This window comes from Chenopodium quinoa, unplaced genomic scaffold (assembly GCF_001683475.1).
Source record: "Chenopodium quinoa cultivar QQ74 unplaced genomic scaffold, ASM168347v1, whole genome shotgun sequence".
In the NCBI taxonomy this organism is placed as follows: domain Eukaryota; kingdom Viridiplantae; phylum Streptophyta; class Magnoliopsida; order Caryophyllales; family Amaranthaceae; genus Chenopodium; species Chenopodium quinoa.
The window spans coordinates 393,067-419,230 of NW_018742577.1; the positions used below are offsets into that span (position 1 = coordinate 393,067).

General features: G+C 38.7%; 4 protein-coding genes across 5 annotated transcripts; 1 reads left to right on the forward strand and 3 right to left on the reverse strand.

Moving 5' to 3' along the window:
* Positions 1–15,681: 15,681 nt before the first annotated feature.
* Positions 15,682–18,247, reverse strand: LOC110720835 (UDP-galactose/UDP-glucose transporter 7-like). The gene is made up of 6 exons (XM_021899891.1): positions 18,150–18,247; positions 17,781–18,026; positions 16,775–16,885; positions 16,513–16,671; positions 16,009–16,150; positions 15,682–15,848 (listed from the first exon to the last, which is right to left on the reverse strand). Exons 1-6 carry the CDS (start codon positions 18,237–18,239, stop codon positions 15,781–15,783), a joined length of 816 nt encoding a protein of 271 aa, XP_021755583.1. The 5' UTR covers positions 18,240–18,247; the 3' UTR covers positions 15,682–15,780.
* An 18-nt stretch (positions 18,248–18,265) lies between these two features.
* LOC110720662 lies at positions 18,266–19,260 on the reverse strand. Its single transcript, XM_021899716.1, has 2 exons — positions 18,338–19,260; positions 18,266–18,287 (listed from the first exon to the last, which is right to left on the reverse strand). Exons 1-2 carry the CDS (start codon positions 19,258–19,260, stop codon positions 18,266–18,268), a joined length of 945 nt encoding a protein of 314 aa, XP_021755408.1.
* Positions 19,261–19,444: 184 nt separating this feature from the next.
* LOC110720663 (probable cyclic nucleotide-gated ion channel 14) lies at positions 19,445–20,901 on the forward strand. The gene is made up of 2 exons (XM_021899717.1): positions 19,445–19,456; positions 19,928–20,901. The coding sequence occupies exons 1-2, from the start codon at positions 19,445–19,447 to the stop codon at positions 20,768–20,770; spliced, it is 855 nt and encodes a 284-aa protein (XP_021755409.1). The 3' UTR covers positions 20,771–20,901.
* A 431-nt stretch (positions 20,902–21,332) lies between these two features.
* On the reverse strand, positions 21,333–25,664 carry LOC110720836 (UDP-galactose/UDP-glucose transporter 7-like). Of its 2 annotated transcripts, none has more exons than XM_021899892.1 (7): positions 25,091–25,664; positions 23,983–24,088; positions 23,627–23,872; positions 22,601–22,711; positions 22,339–22,497; positions 21,866–22,009; positions 21,333–21,700 (listed from the first exon to the last, which is right to left on the reverse strand). In XM_021899892.1, the coding sequence occupies exons 1-7, from the start codon at positions 25,129–25,131 to the stop codon at positions 21,536–21,538; spliced, it is 972 nt and encodes a 323-aa protein (XP_021755584.1). In that variant the 5' UTR covers positions 25,132–25,664; the 3' UTR covers positions 21,333–21,535. The 2 variants fall into 2 exon arrangements, with proteins under 2 accessions (XP_021755584.1, XP_021755585.1); XM_021899893.1 differs by lacking the exon at positions 25,091–25,664 and adding an exon at positions 24,180–24,278.
* Positions 25,665–26,164: the final 500 nt, after the last annotated feature.

Sequence of the window (26,164 nt, forward strand, 5' to 3'; positions counted from 1 at the left end):
CCGGTCCCCATGAAGGGTTCTGCAAGCAACCGAAACCAAGGAAAATTTTGTGATTATCATGAAGATGTTGGTCATCACACCAACGAATGCATCAGTCTCATGCGGTATCTGGACCGTCTGGCTGAGCAAGGCGATCTTGACTCTTATGTCAAGAAATCTACTGGGAACACCTTCTCGAAAAAGCAGACGGCCAAAAAGAGTCAACAGGCCGACAGCTTTGATACAGATGATGCAGTCGTCTACACCATTGCAGGCGGCTTCGCAGGAGGCGGTCCCACTATTAGGGGCAACAAAGACAATATCAGGCGGCTATATGTAAATTCCGTTCACCAAGAACGGCCCCCTAAATATTCATTTCCTGAGTTGTCATCACTGAAGAAGATCTAGGAGGGATAAGGGGGCCGCATGACGACCCTATCGTTATTGAGTGTAAAGTGGCCAACCAGAGAGTTGGGAGAATCCTTATAGATACTGGAAGCTCCTCAGATCTTATCAGTAGCAAATGTCTGTCAAAATTAAAATATCAAACTGATTGCATACATCCGGCATCCCACCCTTTAGTAGGGTTTGGAGGAGGAGTCGTCCACCCAGTGGGACGAGTGGATTTACCCATCCGCCTGGGTGAGAAAGGGGAAGGACGACACATGGTAGTCCGGTTCCTGGTAGTAGAAGAACTCTCAGCCTACAACATGATTCTGGGTCGACCAACCCTGAATAATTCCAAGGCTGTTATAATCCCGTCTCTTATGTTGCTCAAGTTTGAGAGGGATAATGGAACAGTCGGGTCCCTAAGAGGAGATCAGAGGATGGCCCGAGAGTGCTATCTCTCAGATATCAAGCCCACTGTTATGACCATTGGGTCACATGGTGGAAAAACAGACCTTGACAATGTCAAGGAGAGTGCGCCTGTTCAAGAAGCAGGCGGCAAAAAGAGAAAGGCAGCCCAGACGGGGGCCACAAGGAAAGACAAGAAATAGCAATCATTGGCAGAGGAGCGGTCGGATGAATTCCGCCCTCAGCCGGCTGGTGAGCATACGGACCTGATCTTAGACGACTCACGTCCTGACCGAACAGTCAAAGTTGGGACGACTGCTCTGAAAGTCCTGGGTGACAATTTGCACAAACTATTGAAAGAATACAAGGACATCTTTGCATTCGAATTCCATGAAATGCCAGGCATTAGTCCTGACCTGGCGGTACATAAGCTGGCTGTGGATCCAAAAAAGAAGCCGGTAAGGCAGAAAAAACGGAACCATGGCGAAGAAAGAAGTCAGGCGGCAGCCGCCGAAGTCAAAAAACTACTTGATGCAGGGTTTATTTGGCAATGTTACTTCCCAGACTGGGTTGCAAATGTGGTTCTTGTTAAAAATCCCAATGGCACCTGGCGAATGTGTGTAAACTACACAGACTTAAACAAAGCATGCCCCAAAGACAGTTACCCTCTGCCTAAAATTGATAACCTGGTCGACTCAACAGCCGGCCATGCTTTAATGAGCTTTATGGACGCTACTCTGGTTTCCATCAAATTCCTTTATGGAAGAAAGATCAGGAGAAGACGGCCTTCGTCACTGATCAGGGGTTATACTGTTACACGGTCATGCCGTTCGGTCTTAAGAATGCCCCGGCTACCTTCCAGCGAATGATAAACACTGTGTTCTTTGATCAGATTGGGAGAAACGTCGAGGCATACATTGATGATATGATTGTCAAGTCTAAGCTTCAGACAGATCATATGTCGGACCTCCGAGAAACTTTCGCCACACTCAAGCGGCACCATGTCATGCTCAATCCCAAGAAATGTGTATTTGGAGTTGAGTCTGGGAAATTTCTCTGATTCCTTATCAATCAGAGAGGAATAGAGGCGAACCCTGAGAAGGTGCAGGCAGTCATCGACATGCAGTCGCCTCGTACCGTCCGTGAGGTTCAGAAGTTAACAGGTTGCCTGGCGGCCTTGGGAAGATTTCTAAGCCGATCAGGCAACAAATGCTTATATTTCTTCCAAGCCATTAAGAAGAAGGCAAGGTTTGAATGGGGGCCGGATGCTGAGGCGGCCTTCCAGAAGTTGAAAGTTCACTTGCATTCCTTACCGAGGCTGGTCAGCCCTTTGCCCAAAGAAGTACTCTACATGTACCTGGCCGTCTCTGATCATGCGTTAAGCGCTGTTCTTCTTGCTGAAAGAGACGGCTGTCAGCTCCCGGTCTACTTTGTCAGTCATGTATTGAAAAATGCCGAGTTGAGGTATCCCTTAGTGGTGAAATTTGGTCTTGCACTCTTCATGGCTGTTAAAAAATTGAAGCCCTACTTTTTGGCACATGCAGTCGTCGTTTATACAGATCAACCTATCAAGCGGCCACTGACCACCATGGAGTCGTCAGGCCGGATGATCAAATGGGCCATAGAAATACAGAGCCTCAAAGTTACTTTCGAGCCTAGAAAAGCAGTGAAGGGGCAAGCCTTTGCTGACTTTATTGTTGAGATGACTCGTCCCCCTGATTCTCGAGATCCAGACCAAGTCTGGAAGGTATATGTGGACGGAAGCTCTACTTCAAATGGTTGTGGAGAAGGCGTCATATGTCAGTCGCCAGAAGGCGACAGGTATGAATATGCTCTACGCTTCAGTTTTCAGGCTTCAAACAATGAGGCAGAATATGAAGCTTTACTAGCCGGAATCCGCATGTGCAAGGCGACAGGGGCACGAAAGATAAACGCCTTTTCCGATTCACAATTGATAGTAAGTCAGTATAATGGCGAATACAAAGCAACCCATCCGGCCATGATCAAGTATTTACAGGCGGTACGACAGGCAGTCGGTTCCCTTGAAGATTTTCATCTGACTCAAGTGCCGAGATCAGAAAACAACCAGGCGGATGCACTTTCAAAATTAGCATCGTCCGCCTCTTGTGATACTCCTCGAACTGTTTTTTGGGAAGTAATGGAGAAGAGAAGCATCGAGGAAGACTCTATTGGAATCCTAGACAGAAGCTCAACCTGGATGGATCCAATCAGGGCATATCTGAAAGACGGTACCCTACCGGATGATCATCACCAAGCGGCAACGCTGAAAAAACGAGCAGCCAGTTTTGAAATGATAAAGGGAGAACTTCACAAAAGAGGGTACCTTCAACCCTACTTAAAATGTGTTACTCCAGAAAAGGGGCGAGAGATACTAGACGATCTTCACTCTGGTTACTGCGCTTCCCATATAGGCGGCAGGACGCTTGCTCAACGGACAAGGCGGCAGGGCTACTTTTGGCCTACTTTAGAAGCAGATGCAATGGAGATGGTGAAAAAATGTGACAAGTGCCAAAGGTTTGGCAAACTAATTCACCGTCCGGCTACTGACCTCACTACCATTCATAGCCCACTATCGTTTGCTAAGTGGGGCATGGATATTCTGGGTCCCTATACGCCTGCTACAGGCGGAAGGAGGTACATACTTGTTGCAGTCGACTACTTCACTAAATGGGTGGAGGCGGAGGCTGTAAAGGGAATCAAGACGAAGGATGTAATTTCATTCATCTGGAAAAATGTCATCACTCGGTTTGGGGTTCCCATGTCTATTGTCTTTGATAATGGTCCCCAATTTGAGACGCCTGTTCTCAAAAGCTGGTTGGGTGACCAAGGAATTGCAAACCACTTTGCATCAGTCGGCCGTCCACAAGCAAACGGTCAGGTAGAAGCCTTTAATAAAATCATCTCAGACGGTCTCAAGAAAAAGATTGAACGAGCAGGCGGCCTATGGGCGGATGAATTACCACATGTTCTCTGGGCCATTAGGACGACTGAAAAAGGGGCGACTGGAGAAACTCCATTCCTCCTAACTTATGGTGCGGAAGCTGTTCTTCCAATAGAACACTACGAGCCGACTCTTCGGGTAATGCTATATGACGAAGAGGCAAACTGGGAAGCCATGCGCCTGGCATTAGACTCACTCCTAGAAAGGAGGGGCAATGCTGTCTTGCGCCATGAGATTTACCGCCTGAAAATGACTAGATCATACAACAAAAAAGTACACAGGCGTCCACTCAAAGTGGGACACTTTGTACTTAGAAAAATGGAAGCACTTGGTAGGGCTAATGAGTCTGGCAAATTAACTCCCAACTGGGAAGGACCCTACCGAATCTATGAAGAGGTCAGGGACGGTACCTACCGTCTGGAAACACCAGACGGCCAACCGTTGCCTCGAACCTGGAATGTAGATAATCTTAAGAAATATTTCTTTTGAATGATGTAAATGGTCGAGGGCTACTTAATAAAATTTTGATGTTTCATTCAAGAGGGGTATGCCTACTGACAAATAGTCGGCTACTCTCCATGTTTAATTTTTACTTAAGAGGAGCACGCCGCTTGTTCCACACAACCGTTTACTCTCCCAGAACACATTTCACCAAGAACTATCAAAGGCTCATGGCTAAAATGATCAGACCAGGTGCCAAGCCAACTGATCCAAATATAAATTCAATTCGACCTGTCCCAACATTATAGCAGGCGTCCGACGGCATCCATCCGGATGAAATTCGTCGCAGAGAGCAGCTCCCTTTTGGGTGGAACATTGTTCTATAAAATCATTACACGACACCTATACGACTGTCTAACCAAGACAACCAAGTGTCCGCAGTAACCATCCGTGTCAACCGACCGACTGAACTACTTGGGATAAGAACAATTGGTATCTTATGAGTTAATAGCCAACAAACATTGGCGAATAAAGGGGAACAACCGGTACCCACCGCTTGATACCTCTACTACTCAGTCACTTGGCGACTAGGTAACAATTATGTTTCCATGGTCACTCCTTAAAAAATTTAGTATAAAGCTAAAAAGGTGTTCATACAGCGCCTGTTCACACTAGATTAAAAGTGGCGGGGAACAGTCGGCCTGGACCGACTAGAGTCTCTAGCTTTTTTTTTTTTTTAAAAAAAAAACAAAGGCAGGTAGGAGACCACCTTCCTACTTGGTTGAAGGAAATCCATTCTTTAAAATGGACGACTGATCGCTTAGCCTGGAAACAGACAACCAGTCGTCCAGGGGCATAGGTGGCGTGACTAACTATCTCGTACCTGTCCGCAACTATCGGCCATGCAAAACAGTCGGTATAGTGTGCAATTGGATATTAGAATATTCGATACTTAAACAAATTTGAAACAAAACAAAAAGGAAATATTTTGGCATAAAAAGAAGCCGGTCATTAAAGACCGGCCAAATATTCAGAACCCTGGCCCCCTGGCCGGGTAAATAGAAACAAACGGCACGCAGGCCGTGAAAAGAAGACATAAAGCTTAAGAAGGGGGCATATCTTCAATATTAGCAGCTGCCGCCTAGTCAGCACTCTTTTTGCTGGACTCGGCTTCAGCTGCATCCTTCTTCGATGCATTACCCCCAAGCGGCACAAGCGCCACTACCGGCTCCTCCTCCTCCAACGCCTCGTCCTCAGCAGCCGCCAGGATCTCTTGATTATATCTATCAGAACACTGGCGGTATGTTTTTTCCCAGGAGGAATAGTCGGTATTGGGGAAGAGGCGACCCCATGTCATGCGCTGGATTTGAGCAGAGTCTTCCATCATCTCCCGGACTAGCTCTTTCTTTTCTTGCTCGGCCTTTTCCGAGAGCTCCTGAGTAAGACTCTTCTCCTGGGTCACCAGGCGTTCCTTTACGTGCGCCAAGGATTTCTCCAAGGTGTCGTATGAGGACATTTTTTGGCGAAGAGGTCTCAGCTCGGCCTTGAGATTGTTGATGGTCGCCTCCAGCTCGCTATTTTTCTTCTGGGCCGCCTCTAACTGAGCCCGGATGGCAGATAGCCTGCGCCTGATAATAAAGAATGTCAATTGTCAGAACTTCATTTTGGGCAATTTGAAACATTGCCTTATCACAGTCAGAGGCGGCCATAGCTTTTGCAGCCTTTACCTCTTTGTTCTTCCTGTCAAGCGGCTTGCGGAGGCCGTTCACTCGGAGCAAGGCCTAAGTAAAAAGGGAACAAGCGTCAGTTTCCAAACAAAAAACAGGCGTCCTGGAATTCAAATAACCAAAAATATGCTAAGTATACCTCAGCAAGGACCCCTGCAATCCCGTCTAGGTCAAGGGTGCCGACACCCCTGACCGCCTCCCTTTCAGCTGGAGGAACGACCTTGATCATAGACTTGGCCACCTCGACCAAGTCAGGCTCCTCAGGGCCGGCTGCATCAACCATAAGCAAACGAGTTAGACCTAGTAAAGAAGGGAGCAAGTCTGAATTCACACAGACAGCTTCATACTTCTAGGCGGCCCAATTGGAGTTTTAGAAGGAGTGGCCGGCTGTTTCTCAGCCGCCGCATGTTTCCTGGCAGAACCAGGAGAGCTCGCAACAGTCGTCCTCCGGGTCTTGGAGTCCGGCTGTTGGGAAGAAGAAGCTCTTGGAGCGCCCCACTAAAAAAAAAACAAACACACAAAACAACACTCGGTCAGTATATGCATAAACCCAACTCCAAAAAGAGAGTGAAAGGTTCGAAGCTCACCAAGGGCGCCCCCTTGTTGGGGGAGTCGGTGGATGACTGTTGCATGATGGAGGCCCGCAACATGGCCGCCGCAGTTTTGGAGGCAGTAATTTTGCTCATGGCGTCCGCTGCAAAAACAAATAGCAAAGTTAATAAAAAGTCGTAACAGTAATGCATGGAAAAACAGAGTATTCGACAGGCTGGCTACCTCTTGAGCACCGACTGCTGAGGCCACAGACGGCCAAAAAGTACTCGTCGTAGAGCCATTTGAAGCTCGGGACGCAGTGCAGGGGTACTTGCTCTCGTACCCCTGAAGTAGAGTCGACCCTCGACTCTACTTTAAAGAGTCCTTTATCAAGGATCTCTTTCTTAGCTTTGGAGGGAACAGGCGGCATGCTGCGGCCGCCTGCAAGAAGAGGCGGATTCCTGTTCCACCTGTTGAAGCGCTTGTTCAGCTCTGTGCCTGAACTCTCAATGATAAGGAAGGTGTTTCGCCAGTCCTTCCACTTGTTTGCTTTACCTCTTGTCATGAGGTAGCCTCTGTGGCTTGTCAATTGATACCAGCCGGTACCGCCTGCCTTAGGGGTCCGGCTGAGGTAGTTCATGTGGGCAAAAGCCTCGAAGTTTGGCTCCACCCCGTGCAGTTCGCACCCGGCCACATAGCCGAGTACGTTGACCCAGGAGTTCGGGGCTAACTGCCATAACCCCAACTCATACCCATCCAAGATCCGCTGAACAGCCGGATGTAGTGGGAAGCGCAGCCCAGCCAAAGCAGGCGCCATCATAGCTAGTACCAGCCGGCCAGACGACTGTGTCTTCTGGATCCGGCACGAACACTAAAAAGCTGGGGCCCATTGTGTGGTTTGCAATAAAGCTCCCCACTTTTTCTTGCATGGCCGTGATCCGGCCCCGAGGGACAGTGCAGTAGTAGGGGGTATTTTGCTCTCGGTAAGAGGCGGATGGCTCCGCACAATTGTCCCCCTTCTCAACTGCGTGAGAAAGCCTCGCCTCTTGTAGGCGACTTTTTTTCTCTTCTGTGTCCAGAGAAGCATGGCCAGAAGAGCTAGACTCGGATTCGTCCTCTGACGAGTCCGAAGAGGACGACTCCTCCTCTCTCCCAGAGGGGCCCGCCTCCTCTCCTTTAAAAGGAGCAGGAGAAAATGTAGACTTGTCAACTGTAAAATTGGTAGGGGTCACTTTGACTCCTCCCTCAGAACTGTCGGCTTTCAAGCCGCTTTGGTTCACTTCCACATCTGGCGCCTGGTCAGATGTTTCACTAATCGGCACCCTGTGGGAGGAGCCGTCTGAGTTCGAAATCCTAGCAGTTCTTTTGTTCTGGCCATCATGTTCTGCATAGACACAGAGACAGTCGGACTTTGTATAAAGGGAAAAGATGGGTCCGGAAAAGGGCAGGCGGCACTGCTAGTCCTAGATTCAGCCGTCCCCGGTGACCGGCTGATCACTAACCTAGGTCGTGTCGTGTGCTTCCGTGGTGCCATTTCAAAAAAGAATAAAATAAAGAGAAAATTAAGAGTAAGAGAACCGACGGTTACCTGAACGAGTGACGTTGATGGAGTTCTGAAAATCCTTTGCAGTCGGCTTGTCAGAGTAGGCGGTAGGCAGAAAGGGTCCAAAATGTCAGAGCAAGTTCAAGGGTCCGAATGTTCTCTCAAAAAGTTCTCAAGTGTGAAAATGACCGAAGTCAACACTCCCTTATATAGGCGAAGTGAGAAGGCGAAGGGTCACTTCCAGAATTCAAAATTTGGGCGGGAGAATCTCTCGGCCTTTCGCCGAGTGACACCTGTAGCAGGCCGTCGCCTGTTACAGTGCGACACCTGTCACAGGTAACACGTGACCAGTCACGTGCCACCTGTGAGGGGCAAATGATTAGGGGATTTTGCTTCCACCAATCGGAATGCGCCACGTGGGCCAATCAGGTCCTGCCAAGTATCCCCCAGTTGGAACTGTCAGGGCTTGCCACGTGGCACACGCTTATTCGTCCACCTTGGACCTATTATGTCATGACACTTGGCATACTCCATGCCTAATGGAGAAACCGGCCACCTAGGCCCAACTTCCGAGGGAAGCCCAATCATCCCAAGGTTTAACCTAAACCTAGGATTGACACATTTCCCAAGGTTATAAATACCTCCCTTAAACCTCATTAAGGGAGATTACACACATTAAACACTCTCACCTAGAGAGACCCAATCACTTTTATTTCCGCAATAATTACTCCTTAATCAAGTACTAACTTGACCGTTGGAGGCGGATCTCCAATCATCCAGAGCATCCGTTTGTTTTGCAGGTACAGGCGTCCGGTTCCAGTCTCGGAATTGTAACTCTCCCGCAGGACATCAGAAAACCCCGAAACAAGTTTTTTTTTTTTTTTCTTATGCACAAATCACTATTAAACAATAATTAAGTTTAAAGTGTAATTCTATATATATATATATATAAATAAAAATAAGTGTAATTTTTTCCAAAAAAAATAAATAAAATTTAAGTGTAATAACTATTTTACTTTATTATATTTTGAGAAGATAACTAGTATTTTAATAAGTAGATCAAAACAAGAGGTTTGACAATTGAATAACATAATAATACTACTAAAACAAACACAGGATTGACACGTTTTAATTCCTGGTGTAGTTATTTCCCTCCAAAAACACACATTTTCTATTTGCAAAAATCTTCTTTGGGAATTTTTTATAATATAACTAACATATTATTGTTCCAAATCCTTTATACATATCTTTAATAATAACAACAAATATATTCCTTTATAGCTATTTATTCCATTTTTCATGTCTTTTAAAATGGGACAATAAGTCCTATTAAAACAAGAAAATAGGAAATTAGATTTTATAATGCTTTATTCTCTCCTATTTTAGTATGAATAACATAAAAAATTAAAGAGAGTTTAACAGAACAACGTAACATTTATATACACTTTATTTATGCATGTAAACATGTAAGAAACTTTGATTAAAAAATTTTCATTTTTTTATTTGTATCCTCTCATATATACTTTTATATATTATCAAATTTTAGAAAAAAAAATTGACCAAATCTCATTAAATCAGGGTTAATTCATGCCCATTAGGCCATTAGGTATAACAAATAATTTTAAATACTTACATGATCATTAATAAAAAAAATAACTTTTGTATACATCCGGCATACAATGTAATTTACTGTAAATCGGGGGTCACTTTTTAATCAAATTTAGGGTCACTTTTATACTTTTTGGGTAACTTTTATCGATACAGCATAAATACTTCGTAACTTTTATTTATATCGGGATAATTTTTACTCATATTAGGGGTAACTTTATAATGGATGTACAATATTTATTGCACATCCGATTAATTTAAAAGTAAAAATGATACTAATTTATCATGTCATTAAATTTTTAAAACATTCATATAGTCTAACATGTAGTTTTAATATACTCATTTGGCTAATAGACTATTTTCATTATATTTCATGTATCATACCATTATGTACGACAATACATACATATGAAATAGTTGTATTTTACTTATGTTATTTTTGATACATTTTTGATATTTTATTATTTAAATGTAATGAAACTACACGGGACCTAATCTAGTATAAATATATAATCAAGACATTGGAGAAATACTCATTCATGGAGTATAAAGTCATTTTGTGTGATTTTTACATTCACACCCACGTGTCACTAGTTGGAAATTCTAATATAGTCTAATGACTTTTGACTATCAAATTTTTTATAATAGGTAGGGTGAAATTATTTATTTATTTTTAATTAATATTTTATATAAAAACCATTTTTTAATTTTTTTTATATAAATTTTTTATTCCCAAAATTTCAAAATATTAAAAATTAGTTTCTAGATGATAAAAATATAATCAAAATTATAAAAAAATATATTATTTAAAATTACTAAATAAAAATAAATCAAAACACAAATAATCTCAGTCGCCATTTTAAAAAAATCGTGGTAGTCAAAACTCGAAAGTCATAAGACTACATCAGAAAAACACTTATGGTTTGCATAGGGAGGAATTATGGGCTCTTTAGTCATATGAACCGGGCCTCAAAATTGGGCTTTTTGCCTGGCATGCTATTTGAAGGGTTGAACCTCAGTAAGTCTTAGATGCACTCTTACGCATCTATGCATCAGGACATCAGCATTATGAAATGAACATTTAGTAAATAAATATGAACATTTTGTAAATAAATATGAACATTAAGTAAAATTTAAAACACGTAAAAAAAAAAACATTCACTAATATACTCCGTAAAAATGAATACGTAGAAAAATAAATGCACATTTAGTACTAAAAAGTGAACATGTTAAAAAAATGATCATTTATTTAGTATACTAAACATGAACATGAACATTTAATAAGAAAAAGTGAACACGTCAAATAAGAAATATGAACATTTATCATATAATAAAAGAATAGTTGGACCATACCTAATAAAATAAAATTTTCACAAATATATATGAACACTAAATAAAATAAACATTTGTATCACGAAAAAAAATAAACACGTACAAAAAAAAATGAACATGTAGTAAATTCAAAATGAACCTAGTTTTCATATAGGTTCAAATAAATAATATATAATTATTAACGAAAAGTAAGGATAAAAAAATTGTTAAATATGTTCATTTTTTATTTACTAAATGTTCATTCTTAGTGTACGAAATGTTCATATTTAGAGTATGGCGAGTTCATTTTTTATATATAAAATTTTTTTTTACAGAAATTATACCCAAATTCGATTGTAATTAATTTAACTCCAAAAATTTGAATATCCATCTTAAATATAATTTTGATTCATCATGGAGACAATAGTTATCGATCAATAACATGGTAGATTAAGAATCACAAATGCAAAATTGATAGAAATCAACAATTTTATAACATTCACATATATATATATATATATATATATATATATATATATATATATATATATATATATATATATATATATATATATATATATATATATATATATATATATATATATATATATATATATATATATATATATATATATATATATATATAAAACCACAAACATAAATTTACCTCAAGATTCACCATCGTGACGAAGATGATGACGATGGAGAATGCTACAATGGTGACAAATTGGAGAATCTCTAAAGTAGAAGGACAAAAAAGTGTAAAGATTGAAGAAATTTAACTAATAAGGAAAGGAGCAAAAGAGGAGAGATAAAATTTTAAATGGAAAAGAAAACAGAGGAGAGATAAAATTTTGAACGAAAAAGAAACAGAGAAGAGATAAAGTTAATAGAAGTAAGATAGGAGGAGGAGGAGGAGGAGGAGGAGGAGGAGGAGAGAGAGAGAGAGAGAGAGAGAGAGAGAGAGAGAGAGAGAGAGAGAGAGAGAGTTAAGATAAAACAAAGGAAGTGGAAAAAAAAAACGTATGTTCATTTTTAAGTGTTATATATATATATATATATATATATATATATATATATATATACTATGTATATACTATGTATATATATGTGTGTATATACATACATACATACATACATACATATATATATATAGAACCTTTGAAACAATTAGATCATTTGTGGGCCGGCCAAATTAGATCGAATTGGACCTAAACAATTTATAAGTAATAATACATTCATTTGGGATTATGTTGGAATCGTCTCATTTTTAATTTTATTAATATCAAGTTTTTATAACTTTTGCGAGTATAAAAATAAAGATATATACATTTAAAGACGCATCTTGGAGATCGTGAACAGTCAAATGGGACAAGGTGTTGGTGAAATATCTACTAATTCCTATAATAAAAGATTATGAAAGAAAAAAAAAATGATTGAAGAACTCAATAACACAGTCACCGTATAACATAAATCACTGGATTCACTGCCTTAGAAGTGAAATGCCCCACTGATACAAGTTTTTTAGTGACACACGTCCCCCAAGTTTAACGCAATTTCCCTCATAATCCGTGCACCCGAACTCGAAAGATAGGATTGCTTCAAGAAGTGTTCAGATCTCAAAAGGTAGGTTTGTGTTTGTTTGTTTAGGGTTTTAGAGATAACAAATATGTATATCTCAATTTGGGGGATAAGGAGGGTATATATATGTGTGTGGCATTGTGGCAGGGTCGAGCTATCCTATATGAGTAAATAAGAAATAGCCGTAGGATAGCTCGGCCCTGCTGCACACACGCATGCACCCAAGTTATATCACTCACATAGGATAGCTCGACCCTGCCACACACACGCATGCACCCAAGTTATCGCTCGCTATAGCTCGGCCTTGTCGCAACCTCCGTGTGCAGTTGAACTATCGCTCGCTCGCTTACGAGCGAGCTATAACTCAGCCTTGTTTTCGTGTGCCGTCACCAAGAGAACGATAGCTCTTTAGGTAGCTCGATAATAACTTCCTCTGATTTGCATTACTAATCTCATAACTTCAGTACGGAGGGAGTAACAATCAACTGTAAAACTACATGGCTTGTGTTCAAGGACATAATTGTCTAGTGACTTCGTGAGGAAGATATGGTCTAATGACTTGGCTTTAAAATACCTAGCCAGTAGAGAAGTTAATTACTTAATGCTAGATTTATAATTACACTAACGAATTAGATGATAGCATTTTTGGGTAGAAATGTCCAGTTTTTTTCAAAAAAAATTTACACTAACCTAGAAAATTCTGAGCGTTTCGCCCCAAATGCCTAGACTTTTTTTTTTTTTAATTTATAATTCCACTAACACATTCTTTGTAAAGTTACAACCGTATCAATTCATTAGCAATTTAGCATAATAGTATTATGATGCCCTCACTTTCACAAGTCCTAAATAATGTTGGAATAAAGGAAAGATGTTAGGAAATAAGGGTGTAATTGTGCTTGATTAATGCGGAACAAATCAATGAAAAATAAGAACGAGAAAATCAATAAAGAAGATAAACAAAGAACACAAGGATTTACGTAGTTCGGTCAAAATAGACCTACATTCACGGGTGGGGATTCAAGAGCTTGTTCACTATGAGGATAATACAAAGTGTCCTAAATCTAATGGCTCAAAAGATATGATCTAATTGATCAACTAAAGAGTCCTTTATAACATAAGGAAACCCTAATTAAACCTTAAAATTGTTTCCCAATTATACTCAAATAGCCATCATAGAAAATATATAATTTTAGGAAATATCCCATAAATTATCCTAGAAGAATTGAATTACCGAGCTATAGCTCGGAAGCTATCTTGTGCCTGCCGCAAGTCTCATAGGGCCGAGCTATAGCTCACTCGCATAGAGCTATAGCTCGCCCGCTCGTTGCAATTTTCCACCTTTGTCAGGTTTTCGAAAAGCGATCATAACTTTCTCGTTTATTATTGGAATTGGGCATTTGACTTACTGTTGGAAAACTCTTGAACCATGCTATCACCTCCAACTTGAATCACCTCAAAATAATTTATAGTTTGAGATATATCTGCATTCAAAGTCATCCATACTAGATTTCGAGTCACAATTTAACAAAAGAAATGCAAAGTTGACCATAGCCATAAGCCTGATCGAGCTAGATGTGCCCGATTGGGCGCGAGACAAAGAAGGATTGCAAGATGGAAGCTCACCTGATCGGGCAAGCTCCGCCTGGTCGGGCACGAGTGCTGCTAGAAACAACATTGTTCTTTCTCGCCCGACCGGGCACGTGTGATGCCCAGTCTTGCATGGCTACTAATTTGATGCGTATTTGTTTCCTCTTCTTACCTTGGATTCTTATTTTGTAACCTCCTCTTAACTCCCATGGTTATTTAAGGACCTTAATTTCTGATTAATGTTTCATCTTTTGAGCTTCCTTGCTTCTTCACTTACCTAGCTTGATTATTAATATATATATATATATATATATATATATATATATATATATATATATATATAGGGGGAGGCTCTCGTGAGAATTTGTCTTATGTGAGAATTTTTCTTATGTGAGAACACTTTTTATGTTCTAAATTTTAACTCTTATGTTCTAAATTTTAAATCTGATGTTCTAAACTTTTCCTTAGGTGTTCTAAATTAAATCAAATGTTCATTCTAATTTAGTACTCACGTGTTCTAAACCATAAATTAGTTAAGTTTGATATCATAAATTTTAAAAAACTTGTTCCAAAATTTTAACTTATATGTTCTAAATTTTAAAACGTGTGTTCTAAGATTTTTAATTATATGTTCCAAATTTTAAAGCGTATGTTCTATTTTTTTACTCGTATATTCTAAATTTTTTACTCACACGTTCTATATTCTATATTATTTTGTTCTAAATTTTTATTTACATGTTCATAATCTTAAATCAGATTCTCATGTTTAAAATTTCATAAAGTAAATTTAATAAATATTTAATCACTTGTTCTAATTCTTAAATCAAATGTTCTAAACATATTACTCACACTGATGTTCTAAATTATTACTCATATGTTCAAAATTTTAATTTGAGTCACATGTTCTAAATTTTTACTCGTATGTTCTAAATTTGTACTAACATGTTCTAAATTTAAGATCATTTCTCATATAAGTACAAATTCTCACATATGGGCCTATTCTCACCGGATCCCTCTTTATATATCACCAGAAAACACATTCATAAGCCAACTCGACATCCACCCTAAAGTGTCTTTGTGTGGAAGTGGTGTGTTAACCTTAGAGAACGTGACGACAAATACAATTGAGCACCACGATTGCGCTGGAATTTTGTTTTCAAGTCAGCGATTTACATCACGACACACCATTCTTGTTCCATTATTATAAGATTAATTGTTCGATCTTATTATTAACTACTTTTGTAGTCTTGAAAAGTTGAAAACACCTTATCATTTTACAACAAATTATACGAAGTACTTTTATACAAGTATAGTTTAAACAGAAAATATACGAGAATGCTGGAACACACTTGATCTTTGCCATCCAAGTAGTCATACATTGATACATGGAGGTTTTTTCAAATATTGTTTCCAGAGAAACTAAAAACATACAAGGTAAATTATTTGATTTCAACATCTTATATTTCTTTCGGAGCAATGTGTAACAAATACTCCGTATATCTCTATTGCTGAGGTTCACATGGACGTATACATTGAATGAAAATAATGATGCACGCCATCACCAAACAAAATAGTATCAAATGAAGGCAGCGAAAAAAAAAACAACACTATAATCCTATTATTTTCGATATGCCTCCGCATCAGGAATTGTCTTAGGTAGCTTCTTTTTCTTCTCCTGGTATTTGGCGTAAGAATACCAAACGCCTCCTACAGTGTTAATGACCAATCCAGTCACATTCAGAGCATGTATTTCTACTCCTCCCAGCAAGACAAATCCAAGGGTCTGACAGCAGAGAAAGAAGTTATATAAGCATACATCAGTATTTTAACCATCCAAATAAGCATAGATTACCCTTGGATCATGCAACAACCTAGCACCCCCCACCAAGAAAAAGGGAACTAAGTATTGCATTTTCATAATCACAAAGGGAAGTGATTCATACCGTTGATCCAACACCTTTCAGAACTCCAACAATAGTGGTCGTCAGAGCAGAGTTGACTATCGTACAAAGGAACATGGTGAAGTTGAGAGCAATGCCCATGATTAGAGAAGCAGCAAGGATCACCAAAAATGACGGAGGAACTCTGATTCACAGTACAAATATGTATTAAATATAATCATTCTCATGGATTAAAAACATTATAAAGATACCATCACCAAGAAACAAAGAAATTTTTAATATATATGCGGATATGCCATCACCAAAAACGATAAGCATATATGTCTGATAAATTTGCAGATTAGTGATTGATGGTGTAGAAGTTCACAATATACTCAATGATAATTGCTACGTGCTACTTACATTCTACTCTTTTTCCCTCTTATGACTGCTTGAAAGTTGAAAAGAACATTCAGATCCAAACATATTGAAGTTTAACGGTACTAATCTGGCTTTTAATTAGCTACAAAAATGACTTCTAAAACAAGGACGAGATTTATTATTTACCTTGCCAAACAACAAAGATAGTGAATCAGGAAACTCTTTTGTTGCTAAAATGAGAAACACAAGAACTGGAAGTGACAAAAAGCTGTTATAGAACATTATCTCCACTGATGAGAGTCCATCTTCTGCACCAGATTTCTCAACTAAGACTAGGAACATTGTCTGCATCCAGAAACAGCATTCTATTACCCTCCAAACAAAAATGATGAAACTCACACAACAGTGTGCATCTAAACATAGCATTGGCCATTAAGGAAAATATTACCTGAAAAAAGACAGAAGTTAATGCCATGCTGTAACCAAAAAGGTCAAAGGAAAAATCTCCAAGTGCTGCAATAAGTACCCCAACAGCTGTTAGGATCACTGAAAGACTCGCCTGAACGAAAACAAACGCCAAATAGCTGTTAACATACATGATTATGTAGAGGAGTAGAGCGTACATCAAAAGAAGTTAAACTTATGTTTTCATCCCAATGATTAAACCAATCATCACAGGGTGCAAGAGTCAAGAGGTTCATATAGTTATCCCCCCCCCCACACACACACACAAAGCAAAATTTTCTCCCAATAAAAACGAGGTCAAAGCCTAAACTCAATGTTACCCAAATTGGCAGGATACAATCCATATAACCGAGGGTTTGGGAGTCTAATGCACTCAGCCTTGCCCATATGTGCAGAAAGACACTGTTTCTTAGTTAAGCACAACTTCCTAAAAAAAGTCCTTCATACCTAACTATATCTTGTAATAACTCATATTTTAACACAAAAACATTTGGGGCTTGACACCTTTGCACACTTTTAGCTCTAATAGCATGCCTAAACATCAACAAGCAACTGCCATTTTCACCATTGCAATGTAGATCAGTGAAAAAAATGCAGCATCCTGATCTAGGATATTTCCCCATTGGTGATGTGAAGACTCATTAGTTAAAAGTTAAAACCCGTGAACCAAATGTTATTCTCTAATCACTATAATTTGCAGTTTCACAATAGAGCATGATTTTAAATTGACTGAAGGCAAATAAAGGACTATGCCTCCTCTTTCCAAACTCCAGTGCTCTGTCCAAAGATACGCATTGCATATTTTTTATTTTCTTATTACAAAACTCACTACTCCGTAAAATATTTTTATTGTATTTCCCCAGAAGTTAAGACTGCATATTAGTGCTGAGGAACAAAAATGCATGTTATGACTCATCTTCAGTTACAACATTTTGCACAGAAGAATTTTGATATATCTTTGCTGTGGAACTAGAATGGTAAGTGCAAACCTGTCTTGAAGGTCTTTTCTTCCCTGAAAAGAATCCAGCCACCAACACAGCAAGTGGTGTAAGTCGTTTGATAGCAATATACATGGGTATATTAACCCCTTTCAAGCTTGCTAAAGCAAAGGCTACATTGGCATTGTAGAAAAGTGACACCCAAAGAAGCTTCTTAGCAGTATCCATGTTCAAAGCCTTGGCCTTTGTGTATCCCATCACACGACCGATGTGAATAAGCAGAGCAGTTGCCAATTGCTAGACATAAAACAAGCAAAAAATCAAATTGAAAGAAATAAAACAAGACAAACTATTAGCTACGTACTAACGCTATGCTAAGGTTAAAAATTAGATGTTTAAAGAGTAAATTTAATCACGTACCTGGACTGTGAGGAGAGTCATCATTGTGGAGCAAAGGGTCATGATCTTCTTCAATTGAATCATCAGTATCTTCCTCCTCAAGCTGAACATCCTCAAAATCACAGGCATTACTCCCTTTACAAACATCTCTTCCCAGATCTGGATTATAAGACCATTCCAGTCTCTTCAAAACATCGCAATCTTTCCACTGGCCTACAACTGAAACTGCCTGCGTTTTAGCCTTACCAACCAAAATATCCCGCCAAGAAAAAGAGGCATCTGCATTTCTCTTCAGCACCCCATCATGATTGTCACCAACAACAACAGTCTTGAGACATCTCTCCTTAGCTTCCTTCAAGACACCTAAAAAATCTGAATCATCTGAGACAATGACCAAGCATTGTATTCGCCTATGATCCATCATATCCACAATATGACTCCTTAAAGCAACATCAGCTGCTTGTGGTTCATCAGACACCATCTTCACCCAAAAACCAGCACGTTTCAAATCGTCCCCTAAACCGTACCCAACCTTGGGAGTCAAAATATCCCGAGCAGCATTCTTATATTTCTCCATCTTCATTGCATATTTCCCAACCAAAGTAACCCTCTTCTTCCCTTTTGCAGACTCTATCTGCTTCAGCCTTTTCTGATGCTCCCTCTCATGAACCTTAAAATGCTCAATAAGCTTCTCATTCACCCTAAATTTCCTCCCACAAACCCGACATACATACGGTTCAACAGACCTGATAACTCCTTTGTTTTCTAAATGATATAACACCTTCCTCTCATTCCTCAACTCCCTAACTGCAGGAGGCACATAGCTAAATGCATGGTGGTTTGCATAAGCAACCATATATCGAACAATCCCAAAAGATGAAATTGCCCTTTTCAACTTAATCGCAGCCTCAAACGGAGAGACAGAATTCGGGGGTTTGTTTTCCAAATCCCAGAAAATCCCTATCTTACTTTGAGGAATTTTCACTAACGATGAATTAGATGAATTAACAGATGGGTATTGTTCAAAATGACAAAATCTTGTAAATTTAAGACATGGGTCTAGTAATTTTGTTCTTCCTAGATGCAATTCATCCAAAATTCCACAAACTTTAAGAAATTTATGAATGCCCATTATCATAATTGCCTGCAAATTAATTCACAAACCCAGTGAACAGCAATTCAATAGTTCAATCTCTCTAATTGAATTCATTGAAAAAATTTAAAATTAAAAGTAGAATAGATATTTATTGTTAAGTACCTCGTATGAATTGACATCCAAAAACCACAAGCACAACCTTGTGTTGGCCTGTTGGACAATGAGCAGCCGCGTGAGCAGCGGGAATACGGAGTAGGATTGCACGGCCAAACCAGGACAACTTTGAACGTCACGAGTAGTTAATTCACCATGGGAAAGAGAGAAACATGTTTCTTCCGAGGAAATATACGCCCGAGTCAGATCTCCTAAAATCGGGAATAAGCCCTTGTTCTTTAGAGCTGCTCTGCTCTGCTGAACCTGCTTTGTTATGTTCAAATCAAATCTGTTCTGTTCTGCTCAAAAGAAATTTGTTCTGCTTTCAAATAATAATTAATAATAACATAATAATTAATATTGTATTGATGATAATAATTTATTATTTTGAATAATTATAATAATTATTAATATTAAAAATAATTCATAACAGCCAGAAAGGAATGGAGAATTGGAGATACCGAAAAACATAATACGTAGTATTTCGGATCATTTATAGATTAGTGAAAAATTCTGTTTGAACCTGCAAGCCAATGCAGGGACATTATAGCTTAGAATTGACCCTTTAACATTCATACTGGAAGCTACTGTTTCAAAATCCAAAACTAGTCATGTACTAAAAAAGCATTTCCCTGCTTTTCAGGTCCCTTTTTTTGCTTCAATGGATCATCAACTACTGGATGCTATATGTGAGAGACTGAGATCTTCTCTAAATACAGCAGGCACTTTCATTGTTCGCGAGGGTGATCCTGTTACAGAAATGCTCTTTATTATAAGAGGGAAACTAGACAGCTCAACTACAAATGGAGGGCGTTCAGGGTTTTTCAATTCCATCTTATTAAGACCAGGGGACTTCTGTGGTGAAGAGTTTCTTGCTTGGGCCTTACTTCCAAATGCTTCTAATTTTCCGTCTTCCACTAGAACTGTTAAAGCACTAGAGGAAGTAGAAGCTTTTTCATTGCAAGCAGAAGACCTCAAATTCGTGGCAAACCAGTTTAGGCGTCTGCATAGTAAAAAGCTTCAGCACACTTTCCGTTACTATTCTCATCACTGGCGAACATGGGGAGCCTGCTTTATTCAAGCTGCTTGGAGACGGTTTAAGAAGAGAAAGCTAGCTCAAAGCTTAAGCTCAAGGGAGTCATTCTCAGGTTCTTTAACTGCATCGAGTTCATTTTCCCAATATGATAATGTTGAGTTTGAAAGCCAAGAACAAGCTCCTGATGACAATAGTGGTGAAACTGCAACGCCATCTCAGGCTATACAACAGCTTGGAGTCACTCTTTTGGCAAAGAGATTTGCAGGCAATGCACGAAAAGGCGCACAAAGAAACAGGGATATTGATCTACCTAAGATGATGAAGCCTCAAGATCCTGACTTCTTTTCTGAGCCCTGAATACCAGCAATCAGATGTAATATAGGTCATGCAATTGTTGCTCCTTAGTCCTTGCTGTCCAAAACCAGAAATATGTAGATGAACTTTACTTTTACCCCTCCTTTTTTGGGTGATACGTTACTTAACTATAGCTGTACATTTACATGAATTGTCATAGTAAACCAAATTCGTAATTTTGATAGAATTTTCATTGAAGCAATTATTGAGCTCTTTGACAACATGTACACAGAAGACAACGTCTTGCGCTATTGAATACTGAATTACACATTAACAAAATTTCTAAAATTTGCAGTCCAATTTCTCGTCTTATTTTTCTTACATGTTTTGATTCTTTGTTGGAATAAATATATTGGCTTTTTGTAAAGTTAAGACCATCTTAATTCATAAGCATAATAGCATTATGTTGTCCTGTTTCACAAGTCCTAAATTATACGAAATACTTTTATACAAGTACAATTTAAACAGAAATCAGGTTCATATTTCAAATTCAGCACAATTTATTTTTGCCGTCCAAGTAGTCAGTCATACATGGAGGTTTTTCCAAATCACTAGTTTGCAGAGAAACTAAAAACACGCTAGGCCTTATCTTTTGATCTTTCAACATCTTATATTTCTTTTGGAGCAATGTGTAACAAATATATCTCTATTGCTGAGGTTCACATGGACGTATAAATTGAATGAAAATAATCATGCATGCCATCACCAAACAAAATAGTATCAAATGAAGGCAAAAAAAAAAAGAAAAAAAAAAAAACTATAATCCTATTATTTTCGGTATGCCTCTGCATCAGGAATTGTCTTAGGTAACTTCTTTTTCTTCTCCTGGTATTTGGCGTAAGAATACCAAACGCCTCCTACCGTGTTGATGATCAATCCAGTCACATTCAGAGCATGTATTTCCACTCCTCCCAACAAGACAAATCCAAGGGTCTGAGCAGCAGAGAAAGAAGTTATATAAGCATACAGAATTTTAGCCATCCAAATAAGCATAGATTACCCTTGGATCATGCAGCAACCAAGCACCCCCTCCCACAGAAAAAAGGTAACCAAGTATAGCTATTGCATTTCATAATCACATAGGGAATTGATTCATACCGTTGATCCAACACCTTTCAGAACCCCAACAATAGTGGTCGTCAAAGCAGAGTTGACTATCGTACAAAGGAACATGGTGAAGTTGAGAGCAATGCCCATGATAAGAGAAGCAGCAAGGATCACCAAAAATGACAGGGAGGAACTCTGATTCACAGTACAAAAATGTATTAATATAATCATTCTCATGAATTAAAAGCATTATACAGATACCATCACCAAGAAGCAAAGAAATTTTTAATATATGCCATCACCGAAAACGATAAGCATGTCTGATAATTTGCAGATTAATGATTGATGGTGTAGAAGTTCACAATACTCAATGATAATTGCTACGTGCTACTTACATTCTACTCGACTGCTTGAAGTTGAAAAGAACATTCAGATCCAAACAAATTGAAGTTTCATGGTACTAATCTGGCTTTTAATTAGCTACAAAAATGACTTCAAAAACAAGGATGAGATTGATTATTTACCTTGCCAAACAACAAAGATAGTGAATTAGGAAACTCTTTTGTCGCTAAAATAAGAAACACAAGAACTGGAAGTGACAAAAAGCTGTTATAGAACATTATCTCCACTGATGAGAGTCCATCTTCTGCACCAGACTTCTCAACTAAGACTAGGTACATTGTCTGCATCCAGAAATAGCATTCTATTACACTCCAAACAAAAATGATGAAACTCACACAACAGTATGCATCTAAACATAGCATTGGCCATTAAGGAAATTATTACCTGAAAAAAGACAGAAGTTAATGCCATGCTGTAACCAAAAAGGTCAAAGGAAAAATCTCCAAGTGCTGCAATAAGTACCCCAACAGCTGTTAAGATCACTGAAAGACTCACCTGAACGAAAACAAACGCCATATAGCTGTTAATATACATGATTATGTAGGGGAGTAGAGCATACATCAAAAAAAGTAAAACTTATGTTTTCATCCCAATGATAAAACCAATCATCACAGGGTGCAAGAGTCAAGAGGTTCATATAGTTACCCCCCCCCCTCCCCCAACACACACACAAAAAGAGAACTTTCTCCCATTAAAAACGAGGTCAAAGCCTAAACTCAATGTTACCCAACTTGGCAGGATACAATCCATATAACCGAGGATTTGGCAGTCTAATGCAATCAGCCTTGCCCTTATGTGCAGAAAGACACAGTTTCTTAGTCGAGCACAACTTCCTAAAAAAGGTCCTTCATACCTAACTATATCTTGTAATAACTCATATCTTAACACAGAAACATTTGGGGCTTGACACCTTTGCACAATTTTAGCTCTAATAGTATGCCTAAACATCAACAAGCAACTGTCATTTTCTCACTCCCACTAACCAGTAGCAACGTACATCAGTGAAAAAAATGCAGCATCCTGATCTAGGATATTTCCCCATTTGTGATGTGAAGAATCATTAGTTAAAAGTTAAAACCCATGAACCAAAGTTTATTCTCTAATCACTATAATTTGCAGTTTCACAATAGAGCATGATTTTAGATTGACTGAAGGCAAATTAAGGACTAGCCTCCACTTTCCAAACTGCAGTGCTCTGTACAAAGATACGCATTGCAAATTTTTTAATTTTACTTTTTTACAAATCTCACTACTCTGTAAAATATTTTTATTTTATTTTCCCAGTAGTTAAGACTTTCTATTAGTGCTGAGGAACAAAAATGCATGTTATGACTCATCTTCAGTTACAACATTTTGCACAGAAGAATTTTGATAGATCTTTGCTGTGGAACTAGAATGGTAAGTGCAAACCTGTCTTGAAGGTCTTTTCTTCCCTGAAAAGAATCCAGCCACCAACACAGCAAGTGGTGTTAGTCGTTTGATCGCAATGTACATGGGTATATTAACTCCTTTCAAGCTTGCTAAAGCAAAGGCTACATTGGCATTGTAGAAAAGTGACACCCAAAGAAGCTTCTTAGCAGTATCCATGTTCAAAGCCTTGGCTTTTGTGTATCCCATCACACGACCGATGTGAATAAGCAGAGCAGTTGCCAATTGCTAGACATGAAACAAGTGAAAGAAATAAAACAAGACAAACTATTAGCTACGTACTAACGCTATGCTAAGGTTAAAAATTAGATGTTTAAAGAGTAAATTTAATCACGTACCTGGACTGTGAGGAGAGTCATCGAGTACGAGTATTCCATAAGGATTGCCTTGTTGAGGAAGACCATAGTCATTGAAGTAGCTCCATAAGATAAGGCAGCAATTAAACTGTAGTCAAGAGACACCAGTTGGCCATCAATTGTAAACACAAAGAAATATAACACACAATAACTTAACAATTGATCCCCAATAAACTTACTCCAAAACCTTAGCTACAACAAGATAATCTTCCTTACATACAAAGTACTTCGTATAATTTTAGCACAGTAGACGCACAGTATAGTGGAAACATGTACTTGAACAAAGGTGATAACGCAACACTCCACAAATAATCAAAATTATAAGTGAAAAGTATATGTGCGCTGCTTTAAGCAAAAGGTTTGCTGACTCCCTCAATTTACTAAATAATCAACAAAATGTACTCAAGTGAGTGGCTTAGTCCAATTCACTCACTAGATCACTATTATCGCGACCAATACAAAGGTGCTAAAAGACATGCCGCAGCAAATTCACATTTGTCACCATGACATAATTTCATTTCTCATTTGATGGTGCAGTTGCATTAAATGAAGTGTACACAAATTCAAGCCTTTTGCAAATTGCAACTTTCTGACAAAATATTGTTGATTTTGCAGCTTTTACTGTCCTATGACACAATCTACGTTATAATCAACCTCACTTTATATTCTTTTACTTATTTTGGTATTGATTAGTGACTGACAGACAGTCTGACAGGTTCCCTCTGACTCCGATTCTGGGGGCCCACCATAAGTCCATAACCACTTACCACCGCCCCAACATTATAATGTGAATTAAAGGACAATGCATTACATACAATACTCACTACAGTAGTTTATCATAATTCACAATGTTAGGTACAACAACACAACTATATCACCACCAATTTAACAAAATATTTGAAAGATTTTGATCTGATAATCTATGATTAACACTAATTCATCTTTTGACATAACATGCATCACTTATGAACTACGAATATATCCAAACAAAAAAATAGAAATATATGCAATAAAGGCTGATCAAGTGACACCCAGATATCAAATAACCCAGAAATAACCAAAAGAAATTAAAAGAAGAAATTATACGAACCTCAAATATTGAGTGGCCTCAATGTCCGGAAGAACTTCCATTGTTAATGGTGGATTAACCAAATCAATTAATTAAGATTTCTTCTTAATTAATTGTAAGAGTGATCTCAATAGTTGATCTGACATGCAACTTCACAAATTGATCTGATAAAACCCAGGAATTGATTTACATGCCTTAATAAAATTTCACAAGACCCAGACTTTAATTTACATATTTGAATAGAAAAAATTGTAAGATTGAATTAAAACCCAGAATTTAGTTTACATGAAATGTGTAGAAGAATTTGGAAGATTGAATAAAACCCAGAAGACAAAATGAATTTTTTTGTAGGATTAAAGGAGTGAAATAGGATTAGAAAATGTAGGGAGTGATGGTGTGAAGAAGGGAAGAACATAGATAATAAAGATAGGAAAAAGAGAATAAAAGAGATACAAGGGTCCTGAAATAATGGGTTCACAAATGATATAAAAATTCCAAATCCCAATCTCAACGAAGAAAAATGCGTAAAAAAGAATAGCAGAGTGAGTAAACCGCGTTGATTCCTTCTCAAGTGTCAGCGTACCTCAACAGTTAACGGATCCGGGACCTACGTTAAGGTGGTCAGTCTCCTCACGAGTTGGGTAATACCAATGGGGTTGCTTGTCACGAGAAATTACAGACGGATGTGGGCCATGTCTTAGAACTGGCTATGCTAATGTACATCAACCATCGTCTCATAGTGTAGAAATTTGAAAGAATGGTTCAAACACAGCAGAAGGAGCATACGGCATACACGTAATTAGAGGTGGCTTGTGGGGCGAGTTGTGCATGACCCACTCTGTCGACCTAGCATCAACCAACGCAACCCAATTTTGACAGGGGGTGTGTTGAGTGTCCAGTTTTCTCAGCCTAACCCATTTCGATTTGTAAAACCTAACTTATTCGCACAATTTACCTGACACAGTCCATCAACACACCAATCTAATCCACCATACACATCAATCAGTCCACTTATTTAATTAAATTTGAACTTGTCGCGTTGCAGGTGATACAATTGTGTTGTGCATAGGCTTCATTTTGAAAAGATCGACACAA